A 21,501-nucleotide genomic window follows, 5' to 3' on the forward strand; every position below is an offset into this window, starting at 1 on the left:
GAACAATCATGAAACTTGTACAAGACGATTAAATTCGACTAAGAGCAACAAACTGCTGCTCCACGGAAAAGGAAAGGTTAAAGATATGATCTTGTAAACCCACCGCACAAAAGCGAATGTCATTCGCAGGAGAACTCTCAAAGCGAGTGAAAGTGTCTCTAAAGGAATATCTCAAAGTAGTTGAGATAACTCCAAGTTGTTGTTCAAAAGCCCTGAAAGGTCAAAATAAAATCTTAAAGACTCAGAAAATAAAGGTTATTCCTGAAGAAATAAAAGACCTGCGCAGAAACGGAAACTGACTCTAGATTTTGGCTAGAAACCAAAATCATCGTGGAATCCATATCTCGTCAAGACATGAAGCTTGATAATTTAAGTCAACAGAAGACCTAAATTGGTTTTCCAAAGTAGAAAACTGAGAAGGATGGAAACATTCATGTTTCCCGAAACTAGACAAGAAGAATAAGATTCTTCCAATCAAGTTATGTCCATAGGCATGCTTCAGAAATCTATCGACGGATTAAAAGCACGCAAGAGTTAGAATCTTCGATTCAAAAAGGAAATCAAAGAAGTTTGATTCCTGAGGAATGAAGAAAATCTTGAATCACGAGTTTCAAGAAGGTAAGTGGGAGAAACAAACCTTCCGAGTCCGTATGCAGAGTACATACAAAAGATTGAGTATGATATAAGATGTTGTGTAACAGTAAACACACTGACTCAATAAAAGGACCACACACAAGGATGAAATGCCATTTTGGGCATCTGAGGATCTATAAGCATAGATCAAAAAGATGATAGGATTAGAGAGACTCAGTATGCTGAGACGCTTGAGATCCGAAACCGAAAATCTAAGACTCAGGAAAAGTCTAAAAAAATTTCGACCCAAAAACTCATGACAGAGAGCGTTGCGAGACTCGGAGTCTAAAGACACCGATGAGCAAGCAAGCATGAGAGAGACATTCAAGTCAATCATATTGGATATGATTAGCATTTGAATATCCAAATTCGGATTTGAAAACCGAAACACTACTTAGAAACATCCTAGAAGGCTAAAGGATGAAGTAGTACACAAGTTGAACATATCATCGTAGCAAACTTTCAGACATGGAAGGAAAGTAGGCTAAAAGTGTTTTAAGCCGGGAACTGTTGCAAATACTACATAAGGAATTGAAAGCCTTAACTCTAGTAAAAGTTACTAGAAATTATCAAGGTTGAAGTAAGCAATCTTCAAATTAATTGATAATTAGCAAAGTTTAAAATGGACTACATACGGAGTCAAACTAAACTGTCACCTAAGACATAGTAGGAGACTCATACACAGTCTAAGGCATGAGGTAAATTTGGAATAAACCTCGACGAGTAAAACTGAGTGGGTAAAAGAGTTTTACGGAAGAGGCTCAGATTTACAACTCTCGTTATCGGAAATAATAGAGTTATTTCACAAGTCGTCTAAATTTGGTTTAGTATTTAAACGACAGTCTATCGATAATAAAACGTTCCGAATAGGTTTGTCAGATACGTGATCTGATGAATGAAACCCTATTAAGTGAACTTGGAATATTTATTATCAAAAACCCTGGTCCAGGTCATTGCATGGACAACAATGACTCACGAAGACTAGCACGGGAGTCGATGGGATAGCGCAATTTCATGGGCTATAGGAATAGTATATTCTATTCGACTACGTGGGTGTGTAAAAGGTTTACACACTGGATAACCCTCAAATGAGAAGTACATCACTCGTGATGAACGTCAATACTTCTCATAAAGAAAATTGAAGAGATTCCTCAAAACATGAGTGCTCCACTCATCTTATGTAAGGAATGCCCGACTTTGGTTCCGTTAAACGCCGTGCCGTAAAAGGAGGTTATAAAGACGGATACTGGGAAGGACAGGATAGACATGAAGTTAAGTGGGAGCGCAAGAATGGATTGTGTCATCCTAATCACATTAGGTACAAAGTGTCTCAAGGCCACTTGATGAGTAGCAACTGAAAATGCGTGGCCACGCTCAAACGGATTAAAAGTTAATCGTTTGTCTTTTACAGTTGTACTCGGATATCAAGAAAGTCTTAATGACGTGACGTATCAAATGGGATACTAAATTGACACGGGAATCGAGGCATTGCACTTGTTCTAAGTCCAAGTGGGAGTCTGAAGGAGTTGAAGGAGATGTCCTTCGACCAAGGTGACAATGCGAGCAATTTGTCGGATAGGACAATTGATGTGGAAGATCATCAAGTCCGATTGATTTAGGGATCGTAGAGTTGTAGCTAGAGACCAACTACGATCGTCGAATTACGAAGTAATTCGCGGCTAACTTCGATCGGATCCTACAACGGGTTACACATAAGAGTGTCAAATTGATCTAGGATATGACTAGTGGGAGTGAGATATAATCATGGGAGTGTCCCATAAACATATCTCATAGGCCTAAAAAGGAATTAGGCAAAGATAGTACAAAAAGGCCAAAAACAGGGTTTTTGGGCCTTAGCCGATTCGGGCACTTCTAGGGCTCGGATTGGGCTGATTTTTGGAGGGACGTTTACTTATGTTATGAAAATTAAATCTGCCAATTTTGGCTGGGTTTGGACGTCATATCCTTAGGGAATTGAGAAAATATCAATAGTTGCTATTTTCGACTATTTCCCTAAATCTTATTCTAAAGGGTGTTTTGGGAAACCTAAAAGGAGGTGGATTCTTATTAGAGTTCTATATAAACACTCTTAGGGCAGAGAATAAGGTGTGGAATTTCTCTCTAAGCTTTCTTACTCTACCACATCAAGTAGAGAGGAGAAAGTGAGCTAATTCCCAAGCTATCTTCTAGTCAAGCAAGAAGAAGGTCTTCTTATTTTCCAACCACCATTGGTGTGCTAGCTATACAACAAGGTGGGAGATCAAATTGATTGCTCGTGTCCCAAGTAGAGGAGCTACACTTGAAGCTCTTGGTCTTCTTTAATCAATTCAACTAGTTCGAGGGAAAAGCGATTAAGGTAATCTACTATCTCCATTAGTTTAATTACTAGTTTTGCATGTGATCCTGGGGATACTAGTGTAGACATTAGATGTCTTATTTCCGCTATAAACACTAGTATAAGGGTTTAAATCCCTACAGTATTCCGTGTGATCCGACGGCTCCTGTGCATCCCGTGCTTTATTGCGTATTCCGTGTGAACCGAAGCTGTTTAGCTTACGTACTACCGACATGTGGTCAATTCCTAACCATCCAGATCTGTGCTCGGCTTAATCCGACGGCTCCTGTGCGCGCCGCAACTTAACTCCATGGATCCGGTTGTATCCTAGCATCCGAAACCCCAACCAAACCCTAGCCGCCGACCAGATTGTGCTTTTAACCCCTAGAATTCCAATTTTGACCCTCAGCTTTCCACTTTTTACCAATTTAACCCACCAAAAACCCTAACCCACCTATAAATAAGTCCCTTTCTCCTCCATTAAAACCGAGACTTGCAAACCCTCTCAATATCTTTCTTCTCTATTCCCTTACCTTCTCTTCTCTACTTTTCTTCCTCTAACCTATTATCTATTTTCCCAACCTAATCCATCTTTTCCATTCTTTTTCTATCTTTCTCTACTACTACTACTACTACTACTACTACTACTACTACTACTACTACTACTACTACTACTACTACTACTACTACTTCTTCTTCTCTACCACTATTATCCTTCCACTAATAGTCTTCTCCTTCTTTCTTCCATGTTCTTCTATCATCTTTACCCTCTTCATGTCTTCTTTCCAACTTCTTTCTAGATCTAATTTCTTCCTTCTCTTTTTTTTTCTTATTTGGGTTGCAATAAAATAGCTATTACTTGGATTTCTTGGAGTACAATTCTTGAACACAAATGGAGCAAATCTTGGATAAAATGAAGATACATGGGAATATGGATTTTGAACATTCTTGGTGATCTCTTTCCATTAATTTCTTAGTATTTTCATTAATTTTACAATGTCAATGAATGTTACTCTAAATTCCATGTATAGTTAACTTAGCAATCTAAGGTTGTGAATGAAACCCATTTTGGATGTTTATAATACTTGTTCTTGATTAATTAAATCCTTTGATGTGCTTTAATGTCTATTGATTGTTTATCTATATGGATTGGATTTTCTTTCCATTACTCATGCCTCATAATTAGATATTTCATACTTTCGTTAAGTTGTTAGATGGAGTATGCTTTTTAGATGATGAATAATAGTTTAGCAATCCGAATCTCTATAAGGTAGACAATTAGAATTAGTAATTATAAAATTGCTTTAACTAGAACATCATCCGGAATCCAAATAGTTCATTATATTGGATCCCGAGTAAATACAAAAGAGATTTAAGTAATTAAGTGTTTGTTTTATAAAGTGAAATTGTGCGGTGGATTTCATAATCTTAGATATCTTCTCACCTCTTTCTTATAGATAGTTTAGTTAGTTTTATTCGTTTTCTTATTTTTTGCAAATCAATTATCAAATTTATGAAGTGGGGTGTGTGTGTGCTTTAGTCTAAGTTAGTTATTGACATTTTGATTATTGGGCTAAACTTGCCGTCAATATCCGAAATGGCCTACTTATCCCTTGGGACGATACTCGATCTTATTTTCAATACTATAACTTGACCCCGTATACTTGCGGGAATAGACCTATTTTGGGCCTATCAGAATTCTATCTATAAGGTGAAGAAGGGCTTGAGTGACATTTTTTTGGTTTCTCAGTAGAGGTTATGTACGTATGTATGAGTTGGGTTGTTTGATGAATTTGATTGATGGCTTGTGAAGGTGGAATGAGATTTCCCTGAAACAAGTTAGTACATTTATTCTTCCATAAATACCATAATATAACAGAATGTAAAGTGTAATCAGCTTGGATTGAAGAGTGCATCGTAGAAAATCAAGATTGTATCTATGATTTGATGTCGTGTAGCTCAATGATAACTGTGCGAATGCCAAAATAAAACCATATGTTCCTAGCATACTCACAATGTAAAAGATGCAATGCATATTCCTCATTATTATGGCAAACATAACAAAGATTTGTTCTTTTTAAAATGTAACACATTTTGTAAATTAGTGGTAGAGCATGATTACAAAGTTTCTAGAGAAAAACATTAATTCTAAGTAAAGTTCTTAAGTGCCGAATTTTTTTTCCAAAAAGTGGATTCTGATATAGGGATACGTGGAGGTGACTTTAGATGTTTATATAATGAACCAACCATAAATTCTCATCTTTTTGTAAGGTTCCATCTCCTAGTATCTCGAAGAGCGGGGTTAAGTCGAAGAGAGAGGACATGATCTATGAGATGAGGTTCAAGATTGTCTCTAAATGTGGGTAGGTGTCATTGATTGTCGACTATAAGTTGGGAAACATAAATTAAAGTAGATACATAAGCATTATGGATTGACGGTGGGTTGTTTGGAATCCAATAATGGGTCCATATATTTATTTGGTCGCTTGAATGTATTTCCGACATACTATGAGGATTTAAATAGTGAAATGTGTCGTGTAAAGATTTTCAAAACCATAAATGAGTAGATTTCTATAAACCAGGACAGGGGTCATGAGGAAGATACTTATCTTTTAGTAATTAGCACCAAGGTTTTTGATTTTGCGTTTGTAATGTCCAAACTAGTTTAGTCAAAATAGCTATATCATCAACTTCCACTTCGTGTATACCCAGACCTCCTTGAGATTTTGATTTACAAATATTATGCCAAGCTGTAATGTGACAACTATTTTGTTTTCCCTACCAAAATGCCCGCTAAGCCACTTCAACTTTCTTAGAAACGGTTTCGACAGCTTGAAGCATTGCATCTGACATTTGGGGACTGCAGCAACTATCGCGTTTAGCAGTATAGTTTTTGCTGCTGATGAGAGGAAATTATTTTTCCAAGATGCTTATTTAAGTTTTATACGATCAACTATACCTGAGAAAGTGGCAATCTTTTTAGTTTTTATGAATAGTTGGGTTCCTAGATATTTGTCATTTGAATTTATTGTCTTAACCCTAAGCGATGTTCGGATTATTTTCTTGAATTTTGAGGGTATGTTAATACTAAAGAAAATACCTGATTTTTCATTATTTTTCTTTTGACTAGATGCAACGCTAAATTCTTTCAGTATGTTTTAAGAGTATCAATGACACTAAGATCGTTTTTACGAAAAACAACACCACCTCAGCAAACATAAGATGGGTAATGTGGAAAAATGAATGTGTTTCTTGGTAACCTTTATAATGACCTGATTCTACTTCATAGGTGATGTATCTATTAAGAGCCTCCATGCAAATGAGGAAAAGAAAAGAGATAAAGGGTCTCCTTGTCTAATTTCCTAGAAGACTTTATCTTTTGACCAGATGCAACGCTAAATTCTTTCAGCATGTTTTAAGAGTATCAATGACAGTAAGATCGTTTTTACCAAAAACGACACAACCTTAGCAAATATAAGATGGGTAATGTGGAGAAATGAATGTGTTTCTTGGTAACCCTTATAATGACCCGATTCTACTTCATAGGTGATGTATCTATTAAGAGCCTCCATGCAAATGAGGAAAGGAAAAGAGATAAAGGGTTTCCTTGTCTAATTTCCTAGAACACTGAAATATTTCTAAGGGAAAACCATTAATCAAAACAGAGAAAGAAGCAGCGGATAAACTGTAACATCCCATGTTTTCAAGTTTAGTTGGGGGATTATTTGACATTTGGGTCAAGTCAAAACAGGGGCTATATTAGTAAAACGTCCAAACTGGGGAGTATTTTGCAATCGGGACAAAACCAGGGACTAAATTGAGATTTCGTGAGACTTTGTAAAAGAAAGAAAAAATCAAAATTTTCTTCTTTCTCTGTTCGATCATGTCAATTGGGTTTAGGGTTTGGGGAGTAGTCGTCAGATACATCTCGAAAAATAATGAAGTTTGTTTGGTTACGTGGAAAGATCGGACATAGGTCGGCTATCCTTTCGTATTCGAAATTCTTTTTCGGTATCGAATTAAGAGAGATCCGTATACCTTATTCTTGGTTAATTATGGGAGAAAAACGTAAAAGAAACAGTTAAATCAGGGTTCATAAGGTAACTGGTGAGACTTGAATTAGTGGAACATCATTATGGAGGGGCTTATTTATAAAGTCTATGTAAATGGAAGACTTAAAATTAGTTAAGTAGCATGGCCACTTTAGATTAAGACATTTGGCAAATTTGGAATCAAGCTACATGGAAGGGGTGCCCCTCACAACCAAAGTTTGGAATGCAGGTCATGCATATGTAGGTGCCATTAGCAATATGATAGGTCTCCTATAACACTACCCTATGAGTCACTTGCCAAATTTGCTCTTTCCTGTACACGTTTGTACCCACGTGCCCACTTTATATAATTTACTTTATTCTTTGTAAACTCAATTGAATGGAGAAGGATAACCAGCAGTGGCGTGAAGGAGAGAGATAGTTGAGGGTTGTTTATGGTTCGAATTTTATTCGTCGATTACTTCGCGTCCGGTGGTCTGAATTCAATGAAACTTGTTCCAGCTAATCCCATTCGACTTGTTCTACATATTTAGCGGTTTAGAATTTTCAATTTCGTCCGAATTTGATGGTTTTATTGAAGGTTATATCGATAACTGTATAGTTATACTAATTTCATTTGGGATCAAAATTTGGAGCTATTTAGACGTTTATTATTCAATTTCTTCGAATGATTTGTGTTCAGAAACATGTTTAGGAGATTGTAGACTATTTCGGGGTGTCCAAATATAAACGGGGTGCTGCCGAATTATTTTACTGCTCGAATTTCATATTTACACTAATTTTGGGAATAAATTGAAATGGATATGGTTACCCGAATTTTGTCATATTGCACGTGAATGGACAGTTTCAGCTATAGATTTATAGTATGGAGTTCAACATACGATTTGTCAGCTTATGAAGACTTAAAAATGAAAAATAGAATTTATGGAAAGTCGGTTGGTCGGTTGGTATGCATTTTAAGTATTCAGTGGGCATATGTATGAAGTTAGAGATCGATTTAGTATATTTGAAGTCTTCTGAATTTGGCGAATTTGCTCTTGTTTTAAAGTTTTCATTGTTTTCTTTTAATTATTGTTTTGTCGTGAGAAGGTTCTTATCGAATAACCTAATGTTTCTTTTCGGTTTTGGTTATTCTTCCTTATCCCAGAGTATACGAATGAGGAGGAATAAGGTCGTCTGGTAGGTGGGAGTCTTTGGTGATGCAAGGACTGAGGTAGGGGTTCTGAATCCTTTATCCAGCATGGTTTTATAGATAATGAATATGCTAGATTCTATAGTTATATATGCGCCATTATAACTAGAGTTTAGGTAGCATGAAACTCGATTTATGTGATGAATTGAAATATGCTTAAAATGTGTTGATGCGATATGTGAAATGTTTTCGAACTGATTTTACGATTATTGTGAACTACTGGGGTTTTCTTGTATGTACCCGACTGCGGATTATGTCAACCTACGGGCACGTAGCCATTGAGGGTAGGATGACATGTGGACACGGTTGTGATCCGTGTGAGACCGGTGAGGTGGGCGACACTAGTCATGAGACCTGTGGGAGTAGAGTGCTTCACTTGCTGGACATTGGTGCTCGTGCCTCCAGCTCGAGGCTCAGGGCCGTACACCCTGACCGCTAGCCTGGGAGGTGACATTGATTGGGATCCCTCTTTGTGGCGATATGACTCTTGGTTGTTCCACTTCCATGTTTGATAAGATAATGAATCGAATGAGAATATGGATTTTGATATACGAATGAAACTGATTTGAATCAAATATGAGAATGTGGTTTTGATATACGAATGAAACTAATTTTGAAATATCGCATTAGATGCATGACAGGGTACCCAAGAGAATGAGGTTCAGGTCCCTCCATGGTAATTGGGGGACGACTCTCTTATTCAAACTCGGTGATCAAAAACGTATTTAGATACTTAAGGTATATATGTATCATGAGGTAAACTCTTCAATGATTGCGGAGTCCCTTAGTGGGAGAGGGGCTTACTGGCTAGGGTAAGTCTCTTTCTCGAGGAGACGTAGTGCATTATCTAGTGTCTAAATGGGCTGGTACTATCTAACGCACTCTAGGCTCTCCTGAGGAACTCTCCTCTTATTGGGAGCGCACCATGGGTGGACAGCTAATCACTGCTATTGCTTGCTAGATTAAGGAAAATGGTTTTGTATATAGTATATATGGTAGCTGGTTTGATAACTCGTTTTGTCATGATGTTTACAACTTATTAAATGATCTTTTGAAAACGTGATGGGTTTTGGATTGGTCTTCTACCAGAATAACTCTTGTCGGTGAGTATTCTGACCCCCTACTAGTTGCTAGTGTGCAGGTTCTTGGTTGTAGCCTCGAGGCGGAGTGTGTATTCCAGCCGGTGATCTTGTCTGACGAGGCTAGCAGGGTTATGTTGTTGTCTTTGGTTTTGTTTATTGGCTTCTCGTTATTTTAAAGTTATGTATTTATTGCAGAAAACCAAACTCTAGTATGTATATACGTAACACTTAGAGTGGTTTATAAGTTGTATCGGCGTTTTATGAGGCGTTTGTATTTTTGTGGTTCGGGTTTTGACCCGAAACTGAGTTGAGTTTGTTTAGCTTCCGCTTAATAGTTTATTCTTGTTTATGCGAATGTATGGTTTGCATGACAGGTTTTGCAGGTGCGACCGGTTCGATTTACAGAGGAGATTCTGTCGGATTTTAGTCTCGTCTGTGAATTGTCGGGGCGTGGTCGTGTCTATTTTGGGACACGGGGCGTCACATAAACCTAGAAGAAACTAATTAACACCATTCAGGAGAATAACTCAGCTTGTTCATGATACTTATAAGAAAAGTTCGTTCCACTATATCAAATGCTTTAAATATAACTTTAAACCAAAAAAGGAATACATACCTTTCGTATGATTAAAAGAGTGAATTAGTTCTTGCGTTATAACTATATTATCTATGATATGTCGGCCAAGTATAAAGGCTGATTGAAAATGAGATATGAATTTGTCCAGCGTTTCTTTAAATCTATCAACCATAATTCTATTAATAATCTTATAAGTAGTATTTAATAAATTTATAGGTCGATAATCAGCATGAGTTGGAGGATATTTAGTTTCCGAAAGCATAAAGATATGAGTGTGATTTATGTCAGTAGGTAAGACTTTGTATGTGAAAAAAAAGGTGGGTAGCCATCCGGTCCAGGGGTTGCTTCTGCCCTAAGATAATGGATGGTTCTGGGTACTTCTTTCATTGGGGTTAAATGAGTTAATTTATCATTTTGTTCATCAATTATAGTATGAGAAAAAAGATCCAAGATTTTGTCATTTGGACTAGGATTATCTGATTGAAACATTTGTCTGAAATAGGTTATAAATGTGTGATTTATTTCGTCTCTATCAGTTGCCCATTAGTCTGATGAAGATTTAATGCATAAAAATTGATTATTTTGACCACTTGAAATAGCTTTATCATGAAAATATTTTGTATTTCTGTCGCCTAACGTGATATTATTTTCTCTTGACTTTTCTTTCCAAAAGTTTTCTTGCCTAAGATATTGAAGTTGAGTTTCTTGTTGTATCTGATGAAAAGGTTTGGATTCTTCAAATTTTCCGAGGGTTTTATTGTTTTCTTTTTTGAATACTTTGATTAAATCAATGATAGGAAACGGGAATACAAAGACGCACACGGCTAGATGTGCCTAGAGACAGAATACAAAAACAGAAAAACACCGCATGAGGATCACTCCAAAGACCCCCCACAACAATAAAATAACAAAAGACATCCTTTCCAAAGACCATCACAACACCGGATACCAAAGGTTGCCCATTAAAGCAACTCTAAAAAACCATCCCATGACTCAACCATGCAATTAAACGAATATACTTTAGCCCACTTGTACGATCTGCTCTAGTGGTAAATAAGACATTTAGCCGCGAAGAAGATGTACTCTGGTGATCGGGATTTATCTCTGAAAATTCCATCATTTCTAGCACTCTAAATTGCCCATATGATTGCTTTAGGGATAATGTTGAGAATAGCCTTCTTATGTTTACTACCTTTGATACCTTTCCAAGCCAGCATAAGATCGGTAATGGAGCTGGGGGTACACCAGACAATCTCGATACTACTCATGAATCTGTTCCACACGCCCCTCGCCGTGTCACAATGGAGTAATATATGCGGGGAGGATTCTTCATCATTCCCGCAAAAACCGCAACGATTTGGCGATATGAAACCCCGTTTCCTCAAGTTGTCCATGGTTGGAATCCTCTCCCAAATCACAGCCCATAAGAACACACTCACCCTCATGGGTATATTCTTTCTCCAAACATCTCTAAACACCGGTTTAGACTCCAATTCTTGGTTTGACAAAAGTGAGAACATCGCTCTCACTGAGGGTTTTATTGTTATTATTTATATTTCCGAAACTTTTTTGTTCCAATCTTTTAGGCGAAAGCTAAGTTTTTCCAGTTTATAGTTTATATGAAAACCAGAGTGTTGATTCTGAAGGATAGTCCATATTTTGTCAATTAAAATTTACATGAAGGGTCTGACATCCAAGTGCGATAAAATTTAAAAGATTTTTTCTGATTGTTTTTATGATAATAAGCGTGTAGTAGAATAGGATTATGATCAGAACGTTATGAATGTGTGTAATTATAGAAGAGTGGTCGGTGTAAGTGCCTTCGATTTTTTGTGTGGAATGTAAGATAGTAGTAGATAGTTTACTAAAAGCATGCAATTTATTCCAGTAAGACATTTTATCATTGTAATAGGCACTACCACACAAACCAGTAAAATTAAACATAGTAGATGTGAGAAGATGAGTGCATTCAGTATGAAGTATATGATTATGAGTATATCTAAAACAAATATGCATCTCTTTAGTCCAAGCTAACACTAAACTTCCTGCTTTATTTATTAGATTTATGATGTAAGAATTTTTATACCTGGTTTGTTGCAGATATCTCATATGAGTGTAAGAGTTTTTCGTTTCCTGGAGAAACAACAAATATGGAGAATGTTTTCGAAGCAAGTTGTGAAGATAATGTGTTGTGAGACTTTTACCGCAGCCTTGCGTATTCGAGGCTATTACTTTTAGTAGAAAATAAGCGTGTAATGCCATTGTAATTATGAAAAAATAATGAAAAATTAAATTGAAACTTCGTATAGTAGGAGAATAAACAAAAAGAGTGAAGGGACTTACAGGTGAGAGCTCACCTGGGGAGACGATAATGATTGGTTTGGATTCTCTATCTGCAAATTGGTCATACCAGGTGCCATGTATATGTAATCAGTTTCCTTATTATATGAGTGGATATCATGGGTAACAATAAGCGTTTGGATATTCTGAGTTGTCAAAGTATCATCTCTCAACGGCCTAGATTTGGTCAAAGTTTCAAACCACACCCGCCACATCATCAAAATCATTTATCATTTGATTGTAGCAATCAAGTGACAAAATAACAATATCCATCAAATTGGATGAAAACAATCTTCAACAATAAATTTAGGCTTTTGGTATAGGAAGAGCACTATTTAGTAAAGGCAGTGCGCTAGAAAGGTCAATTTATGTATTTGCTCTTCCTTTACTAAATTAGTTTAGGGAGGGCGTTATAAGGATCATTTAATAAATAATGTCAAAATAAAAGGACTTAGATAAAAATTAATAATAAATCTAATATTTTATTTACTTGTAGTTTCTCTCACATAAACAACCAAAATCCTAATATCGTCACTACTATCAACATCACCATTAGTACTAAAAAACTTGCAAAGTTTACCATCACTATAGTCTTAGTTTCGAGCTTTTAATGATGCCTCATGATCTCATGGATGAGGAACCACCGCTAATGAAGGAGGCAACCTACATCAAGAAAGAAGATTCATTTGACTTAAACGTAGACATCGACTTAAACGAAACCATCGACTTAAACAAGGACATCGACTTAAACGAAGTTATCGAATTAAACAAAGACATTTATAATGAAGATAATATGTCTCTGGTAAAGAAATATCATTTTCTTGTCTTCCTCTGTGGTTGAACAAACGTTTTAGGGTTTTAGGTCGTTTTTTTCGTAAAGAATTTTCGGTTGGATCGACTGAAAAAGACAACAAATTTCGGTAGGGTCGGCTGAAAAAGACAACAAATTTCGGTCTTAACGGCTGAAAAAGATGACAAATTTCGGTTGGATCGATTGAAAAAGATAACAAATTTCGGTCGGTCCCGCTGAAAATAGTAATAAATTTCGGCTGAGATGGTTGAAATTAGACTGTTTTTTCAACCGCTCTGGCCGAATTTTTTTTTAAATTTTCAGTTGGTATTCATGAATTTTTATTTATGCTAAGCGAGATTTCTTTTATGTAAATGTCGCTTATATATTTTTCGAGTTACATCCTTGTTTGTATTCTTCATTGCAATATTGATACTTGAAATTTTCAAAAGTTACTTTAATTAGTGTTAAAACCCAAAAAAATCTATGGAGAAATCAAGCAATAACAAGAATTACAAACTCTCTATGGAGATGAGTGTTGTGTTAGTCATCTAGGGCTTATGTCGAACAAGATTCTCTCTTCGCTCTCGAAGGTTTTTAGTCGAACAGGAGGATACTCTCTTCTCTCTCTTTTGGTCCAATATAGTTTGATGGGAGGGACCAAAGTATAAATTTGGTATATTTAACAAAAATGTCTATCCCTCCCTATTCTAAAAAGAGTGCTCTCCCTATCTAATGCACTGCTTTTTCTAAAAAATGCTCTTCCTATACCAAAACCCTAAATTTATACTCTGACATTATCATAACATGTAATTGAACCCTCCACCCCTTATTCGAAAGAGAACTTAGCTCAGAAATAAACAATAGAAACAAAAAACAATCAAATTTTCATTCATAATAATTAAAATTCACACAAAGCACAATACCATTAGGTAGATGATGATACATTCACACAGGCACTCTTCATCACCTTCAAATAAAAACCTTCAAACAAACTTGCTTATTTATATAAGCACCACATTCATATAGATATAGTAGTGTTTATATATACAAACTCAACAAACACAAATTTACCCTAGTAGTGAGAATGGGTCTCCTTTTTCTCCTTCTCCTTTTTTTCACTAGCTTCATGATCTTCATGTTTGTGGAATTTCTCCTTGATCTTTTCAATAAAACCCTTCTTCTCTTTGTGCTCCTCTTCATGATGTTCTACTACAGGAGGAGGAGCGTAATAGACTTCGACCGGAGCGGCTAATGGTGGTTGAGAACACTCTTCTTCCTTCTTGTGATGATCACCATGACCATGAAGCTTCTCTTTGACCTTCTCATACAATCCTTCTTTCTCCTCTTCCACAACAACTGGTGGTTCTGATGATGAGTACTCCTTAATTTCTACTACTTCTTCCTCGTATTTCCCAACCAGTATTGAAGTACTGTCATCTTCATGATGATGATCAACATGGAGATGATGGTGATGTTCTTTCTTCTCCTCCTCTTCTTCTTCATGCTCATAATGATCATCACCATGTAACTTCTCTTTGATCTTCTCCTTCAAGCTCTTCTTTTTTCTCTTAATCTTCTCTCCACTTTCTAGTTCCACTTCTTCCTCTTCATCACTTGACTGCAAATTATAGAAATAGGTACCATCTTATCAGATTTTCATCTTGATCATATTATGATAATGAAATCGCATGATAATAAAAAAAGATCTATTACATGTTGTTAGAATAGTCCCACATGGGAGAAGAGGTATCTAGCAACTAAGAATATAATATCTACGTCTTTTCCACTGATTGCCAATTGGTTTTGAGTTGGTGACCACAAACTTAACATGGTATCAGAGCTAGGCCCACACGTGATAGGCTTAAAAGCTAAACGTGCTCCGGATCACCCGGGAAAAAAACACACGCGATAGGCTAACCACTCTACACGTGAGGGGACGTGTGAGAATATTTTCACATGGGAGAAGGGGTATCTAGCAACTATGAATATAATATCTAGATCCTCTCCACTCATTGTCAATTGGTTTTGAGTTGGATGGTCACAAACATAACACATGTATTATGTATAATAACATTTGTAGATTGATGAGACGTTTGTCTCATATTTCGAGACCTTTTCTACACGAGGGAGGACGGGTTCATAATAAGAAAAGAATATCAAGAGAAGAAGAAAATTCAGATACTGAGTCAGATTCTTCTTCCTTTGGGTTTTCTTCTTCTCTCCATTATCTTTTCTTATAGGTAATTTTCATAAATGAACAAACTTTTGTCGCAAGTCTGCTTTGATGAACAAGAATGACTCTATGGCCGGCCTGAATCCCGGCCGACTGTATAAGACAAGTCATTTCATTGTTTGTGTCCACATGGGGAAGCCAAGCAGTTATGCGGCGGAACACATCAACCCTGCTCGTAGACCGGCTTATTCATAGTACATATATTGAGAGAGAAAGAGAGGGAGTATAACAAAATATACATACAGAGCTAGAGTTCTTGCTGCCAGAGTGGTGGAGCTTCTCAAGTAGAGATGGCTTCTTATGATGTTCATAATCTATAGCTTCTTCTTTCTCCTCTGGCCATTGATCAGGAGTGTATACAACCTGTTCAACCTCAGCTTCAACTTTCACAACTTCTTCATCCTGACAGTAATCTTCTTCCTTCTTTTTCTTCTTCTCCCCAGACAAGAAATCAATCACTCCTCGATCTTTCGTTTCACCAACATTACTAGTTTCTTCAGCATAGTTACTTTTCTGGTATCCGCCGTACTCTGCCATTGTTACTTTGAGGAAAGGAAACTTATCTAAAAGCAAAATAAAGATATTAACAAACAAGAAGAAGATTAAGAATAAGAATATTGATTGTGATGGAAGAAATGAGAGAAGAGAAGGCTGCTTTTATAGAGGTTGAGGGTGGCGGAATTTTAACAATATTTAAAGGAAAAAAAAAACCTACGAAATTGTAGACGTCATCACATATGAGGATTAGGTCGGTTTGACGGCCAATGGTATATGGGCACGTAGTATTGACCATGTAACCTTCTTTTTCAAAAGAAACTTCTTGGTTCTAGGGTTAGTACAATACCATTTTATCATGAGAAATGCTACTTGAAATATGTGGCGGCTATGGCCGAATGGTGATGAAGGGAGAAGGGTGGCGGAATTGATTAGGTTGTTTCTCTTTCCTTATGGTCTAAGCATTGGGACCGGCTACATCACTTTTGGGCCAGTAATCAACCTCAAATTTTGGTTGTTTAACATTTTGTTTTATTTTAAGTTTTTCTTCGTAAATTTAACATAAACGAACTCTATGTAAAAAGGTAAGAGTAATAATTTGTCGGTTTTTAGACCGCTTTCATGTTGTAAACAATTTGTCGGGTTTTAGCCTCTTTCATGTTGTCGGACTTTATGCCTCTTTCATTATGGTTTTAAATTAGGCGATTATCGTGCTCATCACAGGTTCATGATGTATCAATGTCTTGTAATGACTAACATAGATCGTAGTCGATTTCTTAAAAAAAAAATACTACAGATAACTTACGTACGTAATAATTTGTTAATGTATTTTAGGTATATGTCATGACAATTACTTAATAATTTGTAATGTATTTTACGTATATGTCATGATAATTACTTGTAGACCAGACAATTACAATACTTATCAGACTGATCACAGAGGAAGCTACAAAAAGTGTCGTAAAAATTGTTAGAAGTTTCATATTTTCATTAAGTAAAACTTTATGTCGATTATATGAAATACATTTAGACCGTTAATTAGAATCTCTATACTTTATTGATTTTCCGTGGTGGGATACAACTCCTATAACGTAATAGCGTATCAATTTTCAATTTTATTCGAAATTACTTAGGCCTACAAGAAGAAGACGGAAGAAAAGATCCAAAGAGTGAGTAGGATGATCATGGTTTTGGTAGAAAGAAGAAAATGGGCAGGTGAAATTGCTAGATCATAATCCATAATTTAGAGGACCAACTTGTACTAATATAATAATTTGGGTTCCAGAAGTAATTTGGACACGGAACTTCAAATTAATATTATCAAGTACATGCATAGTTGGTGACACGGAAGTAATTTGCCCATATGCTAACTTTGTAAAACCTTAATTCTTTTTCTCATTATTCATTCTTTTTCTTGCTCTAGTTATACCTAGATAAAAATATCTCTTCGTGATATAACACGGATGGAAAAGGAGTTGAGTCAATAGACGAAATAAAATAACAAGATTTATACAGTTATGAGATTATTCTGAATCGGTTGTTTTCGTTGGGATTTCACCAAGAAATACGAAGTAAAGCTTGCTTATTTATCTTTAGTTATATTAGATAAACCCGAGAGTTTACATACTCTTTATATTTTTTTTCCTGAACTGAATTTATTTTGTTCCTAGTGTTCATATTGATAATAGGGCATTGAATAAACATAATTGGATATGCAGAAAGATTCTAGTATTCTTAATATTTTGTAGCCTGGAACGTTCGTATTAAGGTCTTATGTGTCCATAGGCACCCAAGTCTGGCTCGAGGCTGACTCAATCCCACCCCTAGTGGTGAAAGAAGATGATGGTTGTGGTGGAAGATGAAGGTGGAGATAGCCAGAGAAATTAAAGTTCATCAAAATGGTACTGGAAAGAGCAAGAGACAGTGGTGAAGTAGATGCAAGGGTGGACTCATGCGTAGGCCAGCCTGGTCCATTGTCCAAGAATTTGTACAATGTATTATAGAGCTCTGTGGTTGTAGTTCCGCCTTTACGCATCAGGCAGTTAGAGGTCTCAGGTTCAAAGCTCCTGGTCTGCATTTCCATCCATTCCTTTCTTCTTTAACTAAAGAGTTAATTTCCCACTATCAAAAATGACTTCCAAATCTGACCGGTTTTTAAAATAGTCAGTTAATAACTTTCTGTTATTTTTTTTCTTTTGATACGTCTTATTTAAATGGCAATTTTCTCGATGTTTCTCTTAATATAATGAAACATAAAGAGTTATTATGAGGATTCGGTGTTTTCTATCCTCTCATTTTTTATCCTCACGTTTGAGGTCCCTATCTCTTTTATTTCATCTTTCTCTTGGATAACGCGAGACTCGTTTGCCTAGAGGAACTAGCTCTTCGTTGACGAGTCTCATTTCCCCTTCCTCTTTCTCTTTTCCCCTTCATCTTCTCTTTTCCCCTTTCTCAAACAACTACCTACTCTTTTAGGTAGAACATTATCAAGATTTGTATATATCTACATAATAATTTGTGAAATTGGTACATGTTACATAATATTTACATGTTTAATTTAGAGTAACTTTAAGCCTGTCCCGACTAGCTGAAAATCCTTGTTCTGCTCCTGAGTAATTGAATGCGTTAGTGGGTGACGCAGCGGAAAATTCCGAAAAGAATTAGAACTCCGTCTAAAACTTTAAAACCTAGAAAAGAGTCTTAGAACTTCGTCTAAAGACTATAGAACCAAAATAAAGAACAAGTAATACTAAAATACTGAATTTTATTGATAAACTTGAATGAATAAAACAACTCCTAGATCCCCCTTTATATAGAATTAGGGTTTCCTTAGCCTAATCAAACTCAAATAACAATTTCTAATAAATAAAATACTACTTTCCTAAACCTAATCAAATTCTAATAACAACTTCTAAATAAATAAAATACTAGAATCTAAAACCTAAAAAGTTTCCTAAAAATATAAAACTGCTAAAAATAATAATTCTCTACTAACAAAAATATTATTCTACTAAAATAACTAGATTTTAAGATATCCAAGATACTTGGAATATCTCATGAAAATCTCCCTGCATCAGTGGGCGAACATTAGAGAAGGAGAGAGCAGACCTAAGTTCTCTTGTCGTTGATAATCCCTGCCTTAGGGGGCACCAACTTTCCTCTTATATTCCCTTGTTTTCTTTTAAATAAAAAAAACTAAAGGTGCGTTCATTATATAGGAAAATAGACTAAAAAGATTGTTCTTAGCGAGAAAATCAGTGTTCTGTTGTTTGCTTGGTCCTAAAAAGTGTGAAAACTTATTTCTTGTAGGAAAAAAGGTAAAAGAAATGGGTTGATTTCTCTAACCACAAAAAAGATGGAAAAAGCCATTCCCAACCCTCTCCCAAAAATGCGCTCTATCTCCTCATCCAGCTCTTTCTCTCTATCTCACACACATTTTATTTTAGGAAGAGATGTAGCGACCAAGACTACATGCACCCTAAAAAATATAAAGGCACCTTCAAACTTTCCTACAAACCTACTGAACACTTAAAAGCTTAATTTCACGTCTGAGAAAATTGACTTTCTTTATTATCGATAACAGTTGATTTTAACATCTAACCATTTCCCACACATCAAACAAACCATAAACCAAAAGGTACATAAATGTGAGGTGAAAAAAAATATTGGTGGAAGGTCCAAAATATTGACCTTAATAGCACAATAAGTCCACTATTAACACAAAATAGGCAAAAAGTCCAAAAAGAATAAAAATGTTGAAATGTACCAAACAAATCATTATTGTATATACCATTTTTTGGGATTCACCAAAAAAATCATTTTTTCATGACATCGTTACCTTATTGTATTGCACAAAACGTAAATAACCCTATACGTTTGACGCAATGGAAAACTTAGAAAAATCTTAGATCTTCGAATAAAGACTTGTAGAATCGAACAAGATTAAACTAGAATACTGAATTTTATTGATTAAACTTAATGAATAAAACATCTGGTAGATCCCCTTTCTATAGCATTAGGGTTTCGTAAACCTAATCAAGTTCAAAATGACAATTTAAGAAAAAAAATAGAATACTAGAATCCTAAAGTTATAAAACTACTAAAAATATTAATTCTCTACTAACCCAAAATATAAAACTACTAAAATAACTAGAATATTAGATATCTATGATTTTTGAGTTATTTTTCGAAAGTCTCCCTGCATCAGTCTCTTTCACTTCAAAGAAACTAGCCTTGAGTTTACTAAACGATTTCAATTTATCTTGATCGGTACTCCCTTCATACAGTCATTTCGGGAATTATGCATAAGAATCACCAAATATACGTATTTGAATGGACATTAAATTATATCATTACCAAAAAATTTCTTCTACACTGGTGATGTGGTTTAGTCTTTATTTTCACCCCAAAAATAATATTTGTAAGGATCATTAACATGATGATAGAAAACCACAAGCTTTAGTGAACACTGTCCGATCAAACTACGAACTAATTGATGCACCCGAAAAGGTTGCACACCCAAGCGGAGGTATCAAATAGTAATCCGTCAAAGCCGGGATCGATCCAAGGATAGGAAGGTAGCTTGGATACCGAAGGGTCTTATCCCTCGGTCTAGATATAAAAAGCTAACTTAGACAAAAACGGAAAAGAAACAAGATAACATGGGGGGGGGGGGGGGGGGGGGGGGGTTTGATGATTGATTGAGAAACAAAAGAATAAAGCAAATAAACTAACTAATAATCAAAAGTAAACGGGTGAGAGAGATTCGAGAGAAGAGTCGGAGGAACAAGAGTCGGGAGACGGTAAGAGTTGATTCGGACAAAAGTTAATTGAGACGGATACTTCGATCCACAAGATCGACTATGATAAATACTATGTATCTATTCGCATGAAAATATAACTAACTTCACCCACATTGACAATCCTAAGCATCATGTGTCTAACTAAGCATAACCGATCAAACGTCACTAAGCATCGACTATCAAACTTACACACATTATCTAATGAATTGAAAATGAACAAGTATGACACTAATAAATATAATACGTCAAACTAAGTATAACCGATCAAACGTCACTAAGTATCGATTATCAAACTAAGTACGCATTATCAAACTTTGTGTCAATGGACGATTACGGTCGAGGCTTCTAGTTTATACAACTAGACGAAGTCAATTAAACTCACATGTAAACAAATAATAAGTCAATCATCACATTCAAATCATACTTCAAGAGTATCCGAATACGAGAGTTCATGTATCGAAATCCGGGAATCTATAATGATAAACCTACAACTACGTATTGTCCAATGTAATGTGTCAAATACAATCAATGTTCGACTCCTAAAGTGATGTCTATAAGTACTACGTATATCCGGAGATCATACTTAGTCAAACAAACGTCCTAAATCGGTTAATGCCGAGTCGTCGAAAGTGTCGTTTAGTCGCCTAACTATGTGAAGTGCATGACAAGACACATGAAATTATGACTTACTACTATCGATATCGAATACTTCGTTTCATCTATTAACTATGCGAAGTGCTTGACAAGACACATGAAAATACGATCGAAACGATAATCGAATCAAATGAACATCAACTCATAATCAAAACATCAAATCATATTAAACATAATCACGAATTTATCACATTTCATCTCATATAATCGACACACTTCATTTAGCTAACATGGTTAGTGAGTGATAAATGAAAAGAAGATGATGAGAAATCCCCCTTTTTCGATGTGGTTCGAGGCTAGGTTCGTCGAGAAA

The 21,501-nt window shown here is 35.8% G+C and overlaps 2 protein-coding genes across 2 annotated transcripts in view; both read right to left on the bottom strand.

Annotated features, from left to right (window-relative positions):
• Window positions 1-5,018, bottom strand: part of LOC147538757 (cation/H(+) antiporter 2-like) — a 34,516-nt gene extending 29,498 nt beyond the window's left edge. Inside the window, exon 1 of the mRNA XM_086638985.1 lies at window positions 4,594-5,018. The gene's annotated coding sequence lies outside the window, so the exon portion shown is untranslated. The remainder of the gene's footprint in view (window positions 1-4,593) is intronic.
• An 8,849-nt stretch (window positions 5,019-13,867) lies between these two features.
• LOC147538759 (uncharacterized) lies at window positions 13,868-15,905 on the bottom strand. Its single transcript, XM_086642387.1, has 2 exons — window positions 15,481-15,905; window positions 13,868-14,622 (listed from the first exon to the last, which is right to left on the bottom strand). The coding sequence occupies exons 1-2, from the start codon at window positions 15,772-15,774 to the stop codon at window positions 14,077-14,079; spliced, it is 840 nt and encodes a 279-aa protein (XP_086498513.1). The 5' UTR covers window positions 15,775-15,905; the 3' UTR covers window positions 13,868-14,076.
• Between the last annotated feature and the right edge of the window lie 5,596 nt (window positions 15,906-21,501).

The sequence above is a fragment of the Eschscholzia californica genome, unplaced genomic scaffold (assembly GCF_041429995.1).
Source record: "Eschscholzia californica isolate CP2 unplaced genomic scaffold, dmEscCali1.0.p SCAF_5, whole genome shotgun sequence".
Classification (NCBI taxonomy): Eukaryota; Viridiplantae; Streptophyta; class Magnoliopsida; order Ranunculales; family Papaveraceae; genus Eschscholzia; species Eschscholzia californica.